The 16,416-nt window shown below is 40.1% G+C and overlaps 1 protein-coding gene across 4 annotated transcripts in view; it reads right to left on the minus strand.

Annotated features, from left to right (window-relative positions):
• Positions 1–221: 221 nt before the first annotated feature.
• The window catches only part of LOC124412813 (protein atonal homolog 8), a 79,246-nt gene continuing 63,051 nt past the window's right edge, over positions 222–16,416 (minus strand). For 3 of the 4 annotated variants that reach the window (XM_046892966.1, XM_046892973.1, XM_046892959.1), the window contains exon 2: positions 222–1,245. In XM_046892966.1, the coding sequence (XP_046748922.1) occupies positions 236–1,237 (1,002 nt within the window). In that variant the 5' untranslated portion in view covers positions 1,238–1,245 and the 3' untranslated portion in view covers positions 222–235. Of the gene's footprint in view, positions 1,246–3,639; positions 3,799–16,416 lie in introns of those variants that run through there. The other variant, XM_046892982.1, reaches the window with a different exon arrangement.

Here is a 16,416-nt window from a genome sequence, read left to right on the forward strand (position 1 = left end):
CCGTAATCATACTCCTTAAAAACTTTATTGTCATAAATGTGTCTGGCAAGTCCTTACGTCTATTATACCCTATCGAACTTACAACCTAATCATCTTGGCGAGCACAGCATTGAGCATCATTGAGTAGAAAGATCAGGTATACAGACAACGTACAACGAGCAGCACGAAATTAGTGAAAAGAGAGAGAAGAAACCAGGCGATGTAAGATCGTCCATCCCCCTCCCCCCAGCGTAGTCTACTCATCTTTTTTCTTCCGCAACTTCCCCTCCGTCTGAATGGTGCGCGAAACAAGATCTACGCATGCGCCGAGGGCAGGACTGGTAGCGCCATCGCCCTCCGGAGTGTTCGCGATCTTGCTAAGTGTCATGATGTAGCTGCAGGCGATCCTGAGAACGGAAAGCTTGGACAATTTCTGGTTATGCGAATATGCGGGAATGGCGCGTCTGAGGGTGTCGAAGGCGGCGCTGATGGTGTGAACCCTGGTCCGCTCTCTGGCGTTCGCTTCTATCCTGCGTTCCCGGGTCATGTTCTTGTAGTTCCGCTGCTGGCCGCTCTGCGATCTGGCCTGACCGTCGTTCGGGTGTTGAAGAACGTGTTCCAGGGGGAATCCGACCCTCTCGAAGCTCCCGCTGACCCCAGGATGCTCCGGAACACGTGGCGTCTCACCGCGCAGGACCAGCGCCAGAGGTTCGTCCTGCAGCCGAGGATGCGGAAGGACCGCGGGTACCGGAGGCGGCGGGGGTGGTTCGAACCTCTGGAGGGCCTCGTGCCTGCGGAGGTGACCGAGGGGCGGTGATGAGGCGGAGGGACTGCCTTCCCGGAGCCTGAGAAGGACCTCCTCCTGGAACCGAGCCTCGTGCCTTCTCCGGGTCTCTTCGTCGGTCGGTGGCGGCCTTTCCGCGACGGTCTGCGGCTTCGGATCCCCGCTTTTCCCCGTAGTCGTGCTCCAGGGTCGGAAGGGCGACGGCGACGAGCACGCTGCTGGCCTCGACTCCTCGTCGCCGACCGAGGCGACCTCCTGGATCTGCTCGACCTGCTCGAAACGCCGCTTCTTCAACGGCGCTGTACAAGGTTCCTGGATCTTCCTCGGCTCCGCGAGCTTGCGCTTGTTCCTAAGCGATATCGGTGTCACCTGAACCTCGACGCTGTCCTCAGAGGCACTCGGCGAGTGCAGACCTGACATGTCATCCTCGTCACCTCCGCTGCAGAAACCAGCGTCCCTCTCCGATGCGGACATCACGCCAGCTGGAACAGAGAAATTAAAATGTGTGGTTAAGTTTTTGTCAGACATAGTCTATTGGTGGAATTCAACTTTTGGATTAATCGTTATCACTGAAAGCAAGAGATGCAGCTGAGAGACGACTGTGCGGCACAATTTGTAAATTCAAAATAACAAAAAAAAATGTTTCAATTTAAAATTGATATTAGAGTGCAAGTAACATTGCACGCTAGCGCAAAGCCTGATACAATATTAGCACACCGCATTATTAAATGCCTCGAATAGAAAGTGTTGAAAAATCGTTAACTCTGACATCTGGCAGACAGACTGTGTACATACACAAACACAGCGTGCATAAATGAATCATGCAAGCCAGCAGCTCGTTTGAGCCTCAAGTACGATGCATTTATCGTCAAAGACCGAGTTTATACGATCTCACGTCCACACGAGCGTGCAAACGCAGTATGGATGCTGCAGATGGACCTCTCGCCGACTCGTAGCTTTTTTTTTTTTTTAATTTTTATTATTACGTTTGTACATCGGCGCTGGCACACGCGATTCCGCTACAGTACCATTCCCGAGTAAATGTTAAAGGTTCCGAGCCTGGCAAGTTGGGATTTCACACAGCTCGTCATTATACTAACAATAAGTTTGAATACATAAAAGCAAAAAGTTACGACAAAGGAGATTACTGATCATACATACATGCATGTACATCGACGACAAGAATTGGGTAACCGAGAATTCAAACGATACATCAGATGAAATGTGTTTGAAAAGAATAATCAGGTCATGTGTAGCATAGATCGTAAAATGCAATGTAGTATTCCATAGACTATAAATTAACGTGACACTATCTGATACCGAACTTCGAAATTGACCATAAAAATTGTATTACGATAGTCCATACTGTTAAAAATTTCATCAAATTTTAACACCGCAATTTTGTAAATTTGTAAGTATAAACATAAGAATCGAAGTAGAATAAAGTTGAAAATCTTGGCGCTACTACTTCAGTGAAATCGGTTCGTATAATGTAATTCGGTTATATCCTAGTGGCTCAACCCCATGACTGGTTTGTAGTAATTCGATGTCTACGTCTGTACCACGCATCCATGGATAATTCTGGTAAAATTCTGAAACCGCGGCTGAGAAAACAAGCCGGTCTGTTCGATATCGAGGGAGTGAGATACGTGACACGTGCGCGAGAGGAGGCACGCATCTATGTTTAGTACCACGCGCGGTTCTCGGCTCGCGGTGCGTTCCTGACGACGTCGGCGGCTTCACCGGCGTACTCGCGTGGGCGGAATCACTTTGGACGAGATGTTTTCCTCGGCGAGGCGCGAGTGCGTCATCCATCCGGACGGGTTCCGAACCATCTGGCGCTCGCAGCATCCCGCCATCCAGAATGCCAGCAGCGCCGATTATAATATCCCGGTGAACCGTGCCGCCGCCGCCGCCGTCGCCACGATGTGTATATTTTATACTCACACAACCCACAGGGTGTAAACTTCAACTTAAAAGTGTAACTGTATTCAGATCGCTTGTCTACAATGAGCTATTGTAAAGAGGCAGGCAGATGCAGAGCGTTTGTTTTTTTCTTTATTTGTTATCGATAATGTCGATAACTGTTCGAGCAACTTTCATGAAATTTTCAACACAAGCATATCTGCTATTTCTAACGGGTTATAGATGGTATAAACCAAATTTATCCTGTCAATAAGGCGAGAAAAACAAGATGTTGCTAATTTTCAATGGCAATGCGACTATCGCCGTTTACTTTGAGATTCTCCGTCAGGTGGCGGAAGCTTAAAAGTCCTTCCCGTGACCGAATTAAAATGCAGAAATCCGAAGATATCAACCTCTGGCAGTTACGTGGTCTAATTAATTTGCTATTTTAGTAATGGGGATTCGTAATTCCGACCTTCTTGTCGAAATATCGTGAGAAAAGCAAGAATCGAGAATGCTGATTAGAATCTCATTTACGGTGAGGTTATATCGACCTCTCGATAAGTTTCCGCCCTTGCAACTGTGTGCGAAAAATTGCGATTGCGTAACTCGTGTTTTTTTACTTCAATAGCGATTGTTCAGAAGCAAATCTTCTCATTGTCCGTAAAAGAGACCCAAACGCGGCCTAATATCGAGCGGACTAATAACGAAAGAGGGCTTTAAAAGACACAGGAAACAAGAAAAAATTCCCGAAAAAAATTCTTCATAATCTGGATGCTGCTGTCGTCGATACCTCCGACTCAGACAACGATTTATCGGAGCCGAGGGGGACAAACGTCGGCGACGTCGCCTATATGGCCAGCACGTCCCGAGGTTCAGGTTTCTTGATTACAGATTGGCGACGGTCTCTATCCACCGCCACATGGTGCTGGCGCCAACGACAGCCTGCTTCGCTTCTCTTATTGCCTTACCTGGATATGCCTATAAGCGAGTCGGACTTCCAGGAGCGCGGACATGCACAAACCGCTTGGACGCGACGCCGGCGTCGATCTGACCAACGACGTCGCCACTCCGACGCTCCGACAACCCAACAACCCCGTAGATGGTGCGATAATCGCTACCTGCGCCACCCTGAACGGACCAGGAATTTACGGGCAAATAAGAATGCTTCTGTCATTTGATTTGGTTTCTCTGATTCAGTGTAATTAAACGCATTCAAAATCACGATTAAATTACAATGAATAATCCGTAAGTGATGCGATCGTTTTGTTATTTCTGGAGTATTTTATCGGTAAAGAATGCCAATAATTAGTGTCGAAGATCGCACGACCCATAATTCAACCCATCACCCAACGAGTACACAGGCAGTAAGAGTTTGGTTCAGGAACTTTTCTGCGTAAAGCAATGCGATGACCAGACTACCGCAGAGAAGAAGAGACATTGACCAAAGACACTAAACGACGTAACACTAGACGCGTATAAACACCAATCTCTGCCACGTACAACGATAAATATCGTACAACATTTACATCAGCTAGATTAAAAACGAGCAAACATGCAGTATAATTTTAATGACCCTTGGATAGAATGATTTTATCGTTCCGGCGACAAGCCCTCCGTCTATATCTTCGCTTCGCCTCGTATCATCGCGCATAAAACACGGAATATTCTCCATCATATGCACATCGTCGTAATCCAGAGTAGCAAGATTTCATTTATATCCAGAGTATCCTGGCAGCTGAGAAAGATCAGAAGTAGGTATACAATATTCTTCAGAGCTATGAATTTCAGGAAGAAACTATCGTTGTATGATTAGTCCTCAAAATCCTCAAAAATTGTTTTGACCGTCAACGTATCAACATATATATGATTTCAGTTGCCATAAATTCTTGACCAGACAGCAAGGAATGAATTTAAAATTTTTTTTAAAAAACCGTTCGCATTAACATAAATTTTATTGAACCGCTTTGAGTATGTATCGGGCACACGAAAAGTTGTCTGAACAAATAAGTCACTGAACGAAAGAAAGAAGGTAAAAACATGACAAAACAAAGCTCTGAAGCGACTTTAGATAAAAATCACATCATACGATGATACAGATGATCTTTCGAAAGTTATTTATTATAAGCAACGAAACTTTCTTCACATGTATATCCAATTTTTCATATTTTTTACACGTCCAAGTGAGATTCTGTTAATAAAACTCATGTCAATCAAGTTCGTGTAGTAAAACATGGGTATACATATAAGCCAAGTCCCGTCGCTCCCACGAGCTTTAACAGCAAGTTACTGCAAAAAGACGTTTCCCGCACATCTCGTTAAGGTACCGCTTCATCGGTGAACCTGAGAAGTTACATGATCAGGTAGATCGAGTATATAAGTAATAATAATAATAGTAATAAAATAAAATAAATAAATAAATAAAAAACAACTTCAGTATCTGAGTTACAAGAGCACGTATAGAAGGCAAATACACGGTCGTCGTTGGAGCGGCAGGAATCGAATCTATTCGTAATATCCGCTATAATACTGCACATTTAGATTAAATTACGCTCTGCATGTATCTCAACCTGCATATGCTGTGTGCGTACGTTTATGTACAAGATGCGTGCGAGTAGGGCGTCAGTGTTGCGTCTAGCTTCAGGCGCCATTCCCATTATCAACTTAACGTCATTGCGTTTCTTGACCACGGGTCGGGTTATCGACTTTGTAACTTGCGGCGCGACGGTTCCGTTTGCGGAAAAAAAAACTATCGACACGATTCGATTCATCGTTTTTTTTTTTTTTTTTTTTCTTTTCATATTCTTTTTCCATACTTGGGTGTATACGTATATGGTTTTCTTGTTGCAAGTCTACAAGAGCTTTTCAAACTCATTTCTCAAGCTCTGTTACAGAGTGCGGTGTGAAGAATGACGAGACATTGTGTACGATTTCTCTTTTTCTTCGTCAGTTTTAATTTGAGCGAGTAATATTTACTGAAAATATATGTCGACGCCGACAAGTTTGAAAAAAAAAAATCATCACTTTCTTAAGATTATTATATATATATGTATATGCGAAACTTTCAATTATATTACTATTGTTATTTTTTCTTTTTGAATTTGTGGAATATCGTATGGAATAACTGTTTTGATCGTTTCCGAGTAGGTGTAATAATGTATAAACAAATTTAAGATTAAGATATTTTACTAAGAACCAATCAAGTTAGCTATAGAAATATATTCTCGGTTTTCCATATAAATTTCGAGTGAGCATAACAAACGCCTCAAACACCAAGGAGGCGTTAGTCGGAATATAAAATTGCATACACATATATATGCAGACAAAAAAAATGGGTGACGTATTTATAAGATATATGTATAACTGTATATACCTATATGTATACCCATAATATATTGAAAAGCCTAAAATAATTCTGTAACAGAGATCACCAAAAAAGTAACGAGCTATACCTTGATTCGTAAAAAAATAATTAGCAATGCGAAACGAATTCTAACTTGCAAGAATTTACGTCAATAATAATTTCTCATGCGGGTGATTAAATCCGTCGTATTAAAAGACATATATATGTATAATATATTCAAGCGAAAACGGTATAATATAATGCCTTAAAATCCGTCTATCAAACCCCAAGACACGTAATATAATCGTCACGAGAACGTCTTAATTATACAAATTCTCTCGATTAAATATAATGCAATATATATAACTGTAATCGAGGATTTTCAATTTAAGGGCATAAATCCGCAGACAGGACTGCAATTTTACCCAAAGTCAGATCAGTCTTTTGCACAAGTGTTTCGATCTTCCTTACAAATATCGTAAAATATCTCCAAAACTATTGATCACGTTGCTACGAAAATCACAGCCTAAAATCTGATCGTACGTTGTATCTATCCATAGGAAAAAAAGTAGTCAAAACCGGTACACTAGTTCCGGATTTATAAGCGAACATACGTAAAAAAGACTTCGAGTTTTACACACTGGTAGATAAAAGAACGTCGCGCTGCTTATCGCGGTGCTTTTGAGAGGAGCTTGCGGCAGCAGCTGGCTTCTCTCGTGCGTTACACACACGAAAGTAAAGTGTGTATACATGCATATAATAGACACGAACAGAAGATATTATAGAAAGTGTCCCGAGTTTTCGGTGATAAAATAGACGAACGATGTGACATATTCGGGGACGGCGACAGGCCGGATATCCCAGATTTTCCCGCATGGTGACACCTGGTCTTCCGGTCTTCTCGCCTTGTCAGCGGTGATGGTTTTCACCCGCTTTCACCGATAGTGGTTATCGCGTTTTGGTGTTGCGGGTTGCGCGAAGCCCGTATCGCGCATCTGTTCATCACGATCTCTGTTCGACGCATGCATCGCTTGGGCCGACGTGATTCGGTGAAATTTATTATCGCCCTCGATTCGACGCACAGGCGAGAAGAGGGGAAACCGAAGGACTGATAAGGCTATCTGCTGCAGGGTGGCCGACACACAACCCGAGAGCAAGTTTTCTGAAGGTTACGGAAGCGCACCTTAAAAACCTGCTAATCGCTGACCGCTCGTTCTATTTTCAAAAGTCTAAGATTAAAGAGCGCGCGAAAAATCTCGGGATGAAAACTTGAATTGTAAAAAACAGGATCAACTTTTCAAGAACTTTTCAAATGATGTCGGAAAGTAATAAAGAGTCATAGAGACGAAGCTCTGGAGCGCGGAAAGAAATTAATTCCATTATAAATCCTGATCGCAAAATCTTGACGACGAAATTAACGGGTAGCGAGTACATATATATATATATATATATATATTCCAAACTCAATGCATGCATAATGCATGTATTCTTAATCATCGACCGTAGAATGTTTATTATATACCTATAAAGTTTGATAACGATTATATAAATGTTACGACCAATAACTCACTGAAATCTATTTAAAAGTTCAATCCACGAGTCTGATGCGAAACCTTCCAGTTTATTTAAACGAAGTATTTGAGACAAGGCAATACATGTATCTCGAAACATAAATTCAAAGAATTAAATCTCTGTATATTTAATTGACGTTTTCAGCTTCTGTAAATTATAGACTACACATGTGATGTAAATTCGTTATACCGACGTGAAATTTCAACAGTTTATAATCATTGGTATAGAAAATTCAACAATAATATAATGCGAGCCAATCTTTTATAAGACAAAATTTCGCAAGTCCAATATAAGGTGGCTCCAAAGACTGCAGAACATGATTTACATATTAGACAAAAGTATAATTGTTAACATAAAATTCATATTCTTCCTCTTACTTTTCACTTTTCACTTATATTATATACACTAGGTACTATCTATCCGTTTAGCTTTGCAATAAATAAAGCGAAAAGAAAGGATGATAATTATACCAAAATTTATCTATTCACCCACACACGCGCTGAATACTTGAGGTTGAAGTTCGCAAAAGCGTGTGAAATCGAGGTGAACTCAACCCACATACCGAAGCTGTTAATAAATATGAAGAAATTATTGTGTAGGTAGTTTCAAAAGGATATAAATAATTTAAAAAGATGTATATATGTATAAAAAAATATACACAAGTGTGTAAACGCTGGCTACTACAGCTCGAGATCTCTTCAAATGATCCACGTCCAAGTGCATATATGCATATTGTATAATACACTTGAGGCACCGTATGTATAAGCATGTGTATCCTCCCATCCCTGAGAGAATAATAATAAATAATTAATGCAAGACTCGTCGTAATAGAAGCACGTGTCGTCTTGCAGGTAGGTAGGTACCGCAGGTTTATAAACTCGACGTCGGCATCGGCGTCGGCGTCGCGTCGCGTCGTAAACGTAACGGCTTCCCGCCGCGTGCCGCCGCCTCTCTACGGTTGGCTAGTGTCTTCCTAATTAATCGAACGAATGATTTTAATTAACCGTGACCGTAGAATTTCTTCTCGCTGAGTAGCTAGATATTTTTTCAACGCATAAAGAAAGAGGCTGCACTGCCGCAGGCCGCTGAACCAAAAGATAAAATGACAGAAAATAACTCAAATATTATAGAATCCTAAGAAGCATGGAAATCAAAAAATTTAGAACTATGTGTTGGTCTTAAATGCCACATAAATATCTTCATCTCTCTTTTTCTGTTTCTTTTTCTTTCTCTTATCTCTTGCGCAATAACGCAACTATGCAGCCATAAGTGCAACGGATCGTTTACGGAATTTGAAACAGGTAAGTATGTATAGGCAAATGAACCTGACTCACATAGTCACCTCGCCTTTGAGAGTGATGAGAATTAAACGAAATAATATTAGAATATTACATAAGAAAATAAAAAAATGAGTAGAATTAAGTGGTAACTAGTGATATCACGATAAGGAAATACATGTAGCGTAATATGATGATGATAATGATGATGATGATGTTGATGATGTACGGCGGTATCGCGTTCGAAAAACATGAATTTATACAAGCGTATATCTTAAACGGCGCCGATAACCGCAGCGACTCTTCAAAGCAAGGAAGAGGAGCCAGTTTGTCGACGCGATACGTCTGCACTTCATAAATCTCTGGCCCGTTAATTTGATTTCCTTCTTTTCATCATTTTATTCTGTGTTGTATTTTTTACTTATATTTCTCTCTTTTTTTCCAAGCAAAATTTTTGCTTTCACATATTATTATATACTTTTTTTTTCTGGCGCCAAGTCAAGCCTCGCGATATTCAATGCGGAAAGGCGACGACGACGACAAACAATTTCTCCTCCTACTTATTCTCGACACGCGTAGGATGATGCTGCTGCTGCTGATGCTGATGCTGCAGTCTACGATTAATGGACCTAAATCTTAATCGCTTGTATTTCAAACTTGACTGTCTAATCGAAATCAGAGTTTAACCCAAAGTAAATCAAGAATTTAATCACGGTAGTTCAATTTTCAAGTTGAAATTATAGATATTTTACTCAAAGTGTATAGTTATAAGCTTCAACTTTGAAAACGAAGTCATATTGTTAGTCAGGGTGGCACAAGTGACTCGAGGGAGTTCACAAAACATGCAATTCAAAGTGACCCGAAGTTTGAGTTGAACCGCCTGAAAAATTTCGGTAGCTTAAAGTTAAGGTCAAAGTGGCGTCAAATTTGAGAATTTTAACTAATTTTATTTACAATTTTGAAACCTCTCCAATTATCCATCGATTAATTATTATTTCTATAACGTTTCTTAACAATATAATGTATATGTATATAATAAAACTCTCACGATTATAATTTTCAATCAATCAGAAAAAAATACTTCGCACAAAATCCTAATTAATACTTTGCAAAACGTTGGTAGGTACACTTGGACGCGATAATTTTCAATAAAACGGAAGAAAGTAAAGGAGACCAAACGGCTTTAGGCTGGCAATAAGCCAGCCCTCGAACTTCCCGTTTGCACACTGCAGGGTTCCAATTTCACAGAAAAAATAAAGTATGTTAAATAGAAGTGTGACCATTTTTTTTTTTATTTTCAACCACTATAATGGATCCACCAATAAAAATTTTGATAGTCCAACCTTGGATTTGTTATCAGTGATGCAAAAAACCTCCACCTACTAATTTCTACCAAAATCCGAATACTTTTGGATTTTTTTTCCGTCAAAATGGATTCGCCATGATAAACGTCCCAAAAAATCTGCCGGGGCCAATTTTCGTTTGAATCCATTCATTCATTTATTCTTAAGATATCATGATATTTATTTTATTTTTTGAAACTTTATTTAAGTAATTGAAAAAGTACAGAAGCGATCAAACCCAAAATCAAATCAGTTCCAAGTTTGAAAAAGCGACATCGATTGAGACAAAAATCATTGAAATCTGGTAACTCGTTCTCGATCAAATAGGATCACTGGATTGATCACATAGGTAGGTACATACATAAAAACGTCAATTCGAAAATGTTCCGATTCAGTGATTCTCTAAATCTCGAAACGTCGATATCTCGTGAAAACTCAACTTTTCATTTTCGGGGTGATTACAATAACTACCTTTTTCTCTAAAAACATATAGAAACGGGAAGTTAAAAAAGTTCTATCCGTGCCGCAACGACGCGTGAGAACCGCTGACTAGACGTTGTACGCGATGGATGCTGGCGTCACGGAAGCGGAGGATGAGGAGGATGAGGAGGATGAGGAGGATGAGAAGGTGGAGGTGGAGGAGGAGGAGAATAAGGAGGAGGAGGACGAGGAGGGCGATGCCGCCGTCGCCGAGCCGCGGAGGGAATTGGAGGGGGTCGCGGATGGCGCTAGCCAGATGGTCGAGCCGAGACAAGAGTTGTACCGTATATGCGAACGAGAGGCGAGAGAGAAAGAGAGGGCGAGGGAGAGGGAGAGAGAGAGAGAAGCAGAAGGCGACGGTCACCAGCTGTGGCACCGCGAGTCGCGGCATCGCGGCGTCGCTCCGCGGGGTCAGGAATTGCCACCCAACTGCACTTTCAGCCTCATCGTCGGTCTGCCCTACATCATCTTCTAGACGACGGGGTGAATTCGTGGAAAACTGGCTTTTCTGTGACGATGAACAATTCCGCAAAAATGAAGGAAGAAATAAAAAAAAAATCATACTTGTAGCACCGTTAATATTCAACGATAAATACGTTTTTGAATATTAATTTTAGTAAAGATGGAGGAAAAAAATCATAGATGCATAGAGAAAAAGTTGTACTCGTAGATCGTTATTTGTATTCCATTTACGTAAAGCCGAGCATCGATTGCGCCGAAAAGTAATAACGTGACTTACAATATTCAAACTTGTTCCGCATTGCATGAGGTTTTTTATTTTTTTCTATTGGAGGAGTTTTCAATTGGTACTGATATTGTAAGCATGTATTTTTTGAAAATAATTGTTATTCCGGATTTTTTAGGAAAGTACGAAATTACTGAAATTCGGTAACCGGTGATAAGGCAAAAGTAAAAAAAAATTTCAAATTCTTAAAATTCATCTCAAAACATACCTCAAAGTCATTGTCAGGTTAAAAATGCATGTTTTTTCCTTTGATCTATCATTATTTTAACGTTACCAAGTTAAGTCAAATTTTTTTTTTTTTTTCCGTCAAAGTCAGGGAAAATTGAGATACGTAAATTCAAAAACAACAATTCTAAAATCTCATATCTAATAATTACTTCGAACGAATCTCTTCGAGCTTCCAAGGATACAAAATAAAATATTTACGAAAGCTTTCGTTTTTACATTTTTTATCAAATTTTTCCCGCATGGCAAAAAAGAAAATTTTAATGCATAGTTTTGTAAAAACCGGAAGATATAATTAGTCATACACACACACACACACACACACACACACACACACACACACACACACACACACACACACACACACACACACACACACACATTGAAAAATAAACTTGAGTAATCCCACGATTCTCTTGCCGAATGTTTATTATATACCTGTTTTATCATTAATCGTTATCGTTATTTTGCACTCACGTAATCGGAAGTCATATCGCGAAAAAATTACAATCCGGGATAATCGCACTGAAAGAGTCTCAACCAAATATGCTGATTGCGGACGATAAACTCGCCATTGGCTCTCCCTGCAAACCGCTTATATTTTTTATCGCCGTTTAGAGATAAGATCATGAACGTAGCCCCAAGATTAGATCATTTCAGACTTCATTCATTGGTCAGCGCGCAAGAAAACAGCGATGATCTTCTCCACCTTCTCGTCGCTCACTCATCACTTGACGGAATTTCGGTCTAGCTCTCGGAACGATATCAACAACACGTCAGACGTACAATTGCTGGGAATTCCAAGCTGTCGCATCGTATCGCTATTTGTCGCAGGTATTCACAGCTGAGAATATACGTCACTGTTTTAAGATTGCTTCGCAACCACCCAGCGATTAACAATAAATTATATGCCTTTAACTAGAATTTGCGCAATCGTATAAAATTGACACGAATAAAAATCGATTGTGTGCTGTAAAAAAAAAAAAAAAAAAATCCTTAAACTTAAACTATAACTTAATTAACTCACAGAGAGAAGGAAAAATTCTCTAGAGTAAAACTTTTTTTCATCTACAGTACGATAAATATTTTTCACCCAAAGAAGACGAACAACGAAATTGATGAGTTGCACTGCATTTTCAACTTTACCTTCATACTGACGTTCAGGAAAAATTCAATTTGCCAAGTAAATACAAGTGTGCGATACGACATTAATCAACCTCACGTTTCATCGTAACGAGACAGTTACCGACAAAACTGAACGCATGAATGAAAATTCCATGAACGTATGTACATATAATAAATTTTCCTTGTGTTATTACATTCTTAATCCACATCGACGTAAGTATAAATGTTCAGTCTTCAGAAGAAGAGCAGGAAAATTGAACGATGATATCTATCGAGGAAACGATCGCAAATCAAAAGATATTTCGCGTCTACATACACGCATACACACATGCAATATGCAATACGCACACGCATCTGCGAATAATTGCAGAGCAATACACGATGTGTGTATGCTAATTATAAGTCGATGCACAAATTGCTTGCAATGTATGTGTGTGTGTGTGTGTGTGTGTATACGGATTATACATGTCCATAACCGTAAAGTGAATAAAGAAAAACGGCCAGTGGCAGTACCGTTTAAAACAACAGGTGTTTCACGGCTGATCGTCGCGTTCGCACATATGCATATGAGGACAGAATACATAATTTCGATAACGGTGGTGCGCAGAGCGACGTATATGCCTGACTTTCTCACCTCAAACGCGCATTAATTACCATATTATATGCCCTACATGTATTGTAACGAGTTGATAATTAATGCCGATTACATATTATGTGTTTTTCGCAGACATGCATCAACGCGCTCAGGAAACGGATGCGGTTTCAAGTCAACCTGTTCCTTATCCCCGTCCCATCCTGCGTATGAGCTGCATGCTCACTGGCTTTTCACTCTGACCCACGAACCTGGCCAGGATCTGATAGAGGGAGGAAGGCAGGTGCTTCACGCAACGCCCCAAAGACCTGAGGGAATTCGGAGGAGGAAACTAACGTTCGAAAGTGAAATAGAAAAGCTGTAATTGTTATTCTGACAAGTTGAATAAATATCTGTTTAGTTGATAAAATGTTTGTTTAATTGTCTGAAACAAAAAGTTTCTCCAAATTGAACGTGAAGCTGAAGCTAGCAGCCAGAGTTCTAGCAACCAAATTTGTTGAACTTTTTGGAAATAGAAAAGTGTAGTTCAGTTTTATCCTCGTAATTCTATAAGAGTATTAGGGGTTCAAGACATTTCACAAAATTTAAATTTTTGGACTTTACTACTTTATTCTAATGAACATTAGAACGTTTGGCTGGTAACTTCAATTTCGTAATTGATCGAATTCTATTTGTTGAGAAAAAAAAATTAATGATCTTCAAGCATTCGTTTTTTTTTTTTTCATCGGGAATTGCGGGCAAACCATTTTTCTCTGTCTTACTTTCTTTCTCGCTCGGATTTTCCCGCGATCGATTTATTATCGCTAATTCAGCGAATTTCTGTTGCGCATCGCAAACTTATTGCGAAAATTAATGTGTATATTGGGTAACACACGTAAGGCCACACATGCCGCTGTGCACGCGTCGAATTGAAAACAACCAGCGGAATCCGGAGACTTATAAAGCTTACGGAGATTGACGATTTGCATCGCATCGCGATTCGAGGACAGCTGCAGGTGTTGCTGTCTTCCCCTCTTGTCACGCGATGGAATACTCGATTAATTTGTCGCCAGACTGTGACGGGCCGACGACACGTCTCGTAGAACGTCGTCGACGATTCTCTGCTTTCCTCTCTTTCTCTCCTTCGTGATAACTATATTTAGACAGAACGGTACTCGACGGTCTTCAGCGTGAGCAAATGCCACGGTTTGCAGCCATGTGACATTATCAGGGAACCTAGTGGTCTGCTATTTGGTCAGACCAGTGACGAACTTCTCTAATCGAATTCGGGCAAAGTCGAAAATTTGCGTGGGAAAACCCTCGCGGAATTTATGACAACGAAGAATTTTTAGGAGGATTTTGGTACTTCACGATTGCCTCAAGTTCAATAAACCGAACCTCATAAATTAGGCAAATCATACCCACCACGCAGATTTTACGGGTCTCGCAATCTCAAAGTCAAGTTTTTGTTCAACGTTGAACTTCGACCTTGTCGGAATTTGGGAGGGAAAACTTTGCTCAAGTTTTTTCAGCTATCCCAACCTTTTCAAATTCGGGTAATGTTTGATATTCTCATATTTTACACTCGCTCGGTTTTACAGTATTCAATGCAAATGCAACTTATTATTCGAGATAAAGTTTCTTACATTTTCTGAAAGGGATCTTCTTTTGTTGCCGTACATACTTTGCGAAACTTTTTACCGGACATTCAGATCTGTATTTCAACGATCTAGACTAAAGTGCTATAACAAGTACCTTTTATTCCTCTCTACTTTCTCATCATCACATGCAGTCTATACTTATCTACACTTTAGTTTGCGAAAATGTGAAAATTATACTCGCGTCCATGAGAATCCGTTGTTTAAAACTTATTCGTTCAAGTTGTAAAAACTTTCCGTATACGATCTATCGTTCCCATTGGAGTTTCGTTCAGTTTACAATGCAAGTTTCATGTCCCCGAACTGCTTCGAAATTCCCATTCTCGATTTCACTGTTACAGATTTCATCCCGCCTCTACATGCAACTATTTTTTATTCAACTACTCGGACATTTAAATCCGCCGGTTCAAATCCTCTGGCGACTAATAAACCGACAAGTTGGTTCACCCTATACATGCAAATTTTTCAACAGCTAATCAAAACGACTCATTGTCCTGGCGAATTGGGTTACAGCTCGAAACGTTTTTTAACGACTGCAGTACAGAGTAAACGCGGCGAAATAATTGACGGTAGAATAATTGCAACGTCAACTTCCCTCTTTGTCTTCTCGCGAAACTTTGAACTCTGACCACATGTTATACAAACAATTACACGAATTGCATGAAGAACAAATAGCAGCACGTCGTGTCTCCTTAAAGCACTTTTTTACTGTTGTATTTTTTTTAAAATTTTTTTTTCCCTCTCTTTCTCTCTCTCTCTGTCTCGATGACTCATCGACTCATGCCATGCTCATGACGTTACAATGTGCATGGATATGCCTCCACGTCTCGACAACGTCTTGAAATTGTAATCGTATGAATATGTTAACGGCAGGGGGGGACTCAAACGCGTGCCTCGATCACTCGTTTTGCATTATGAGGTGTAGAATGTACCGCGAATTATGTCTGAATGCATGGCGCGTATAATGCATGTGAATTTTTGATGTGCCTCTATGTGTCAATTATTTGCAAGACCAGTTAATATCCTCGGAAATTATACAGTCATCGCAAAATTTCAAAAGATCGTCGTTGAATGCAGAGGCGGCTAGCTTGTTATGATGTACGAGTTTCTTTTTTTTTCTTCTTAAACTAATCGAAAACCGGAATGCTAAATAGGTTTTCGAATTCTCGAACTTTAGATTTATCGGGAACAGCGTGACTTATAACGAATTAGCTGTATAAAATGTATACATATATACCTAATATATTTGTCACGTAATACTTCGAATGAAAATAACTGTTTCAGTCAGAAAAAAAAAACAAACAGTAAAAGATAAAGAATTTATTGTAAAATTAAAACGACAAATGTTGGAGAAAAAAAATTCTATAAAATTTTTAACTTAATAATTACGTTATATATATTCAACAATT

The sequence above is a fragment of the Diprion similis genome, chromosome 2, assembly GCF_021155765.1.
Source record: "Diprion similis isolate iyDipSimi1 chromosome 2, iyDipSimi1.1, whole genome shotgun sequence".
In the NCBI taxonomy this organism is placed as follows: domain Eukaryota; kingdom Metazoa; phylum Arthropoda; class Insecta; order Hymenoptera; family Diprionidae; genus Diprion; species Diprion similis.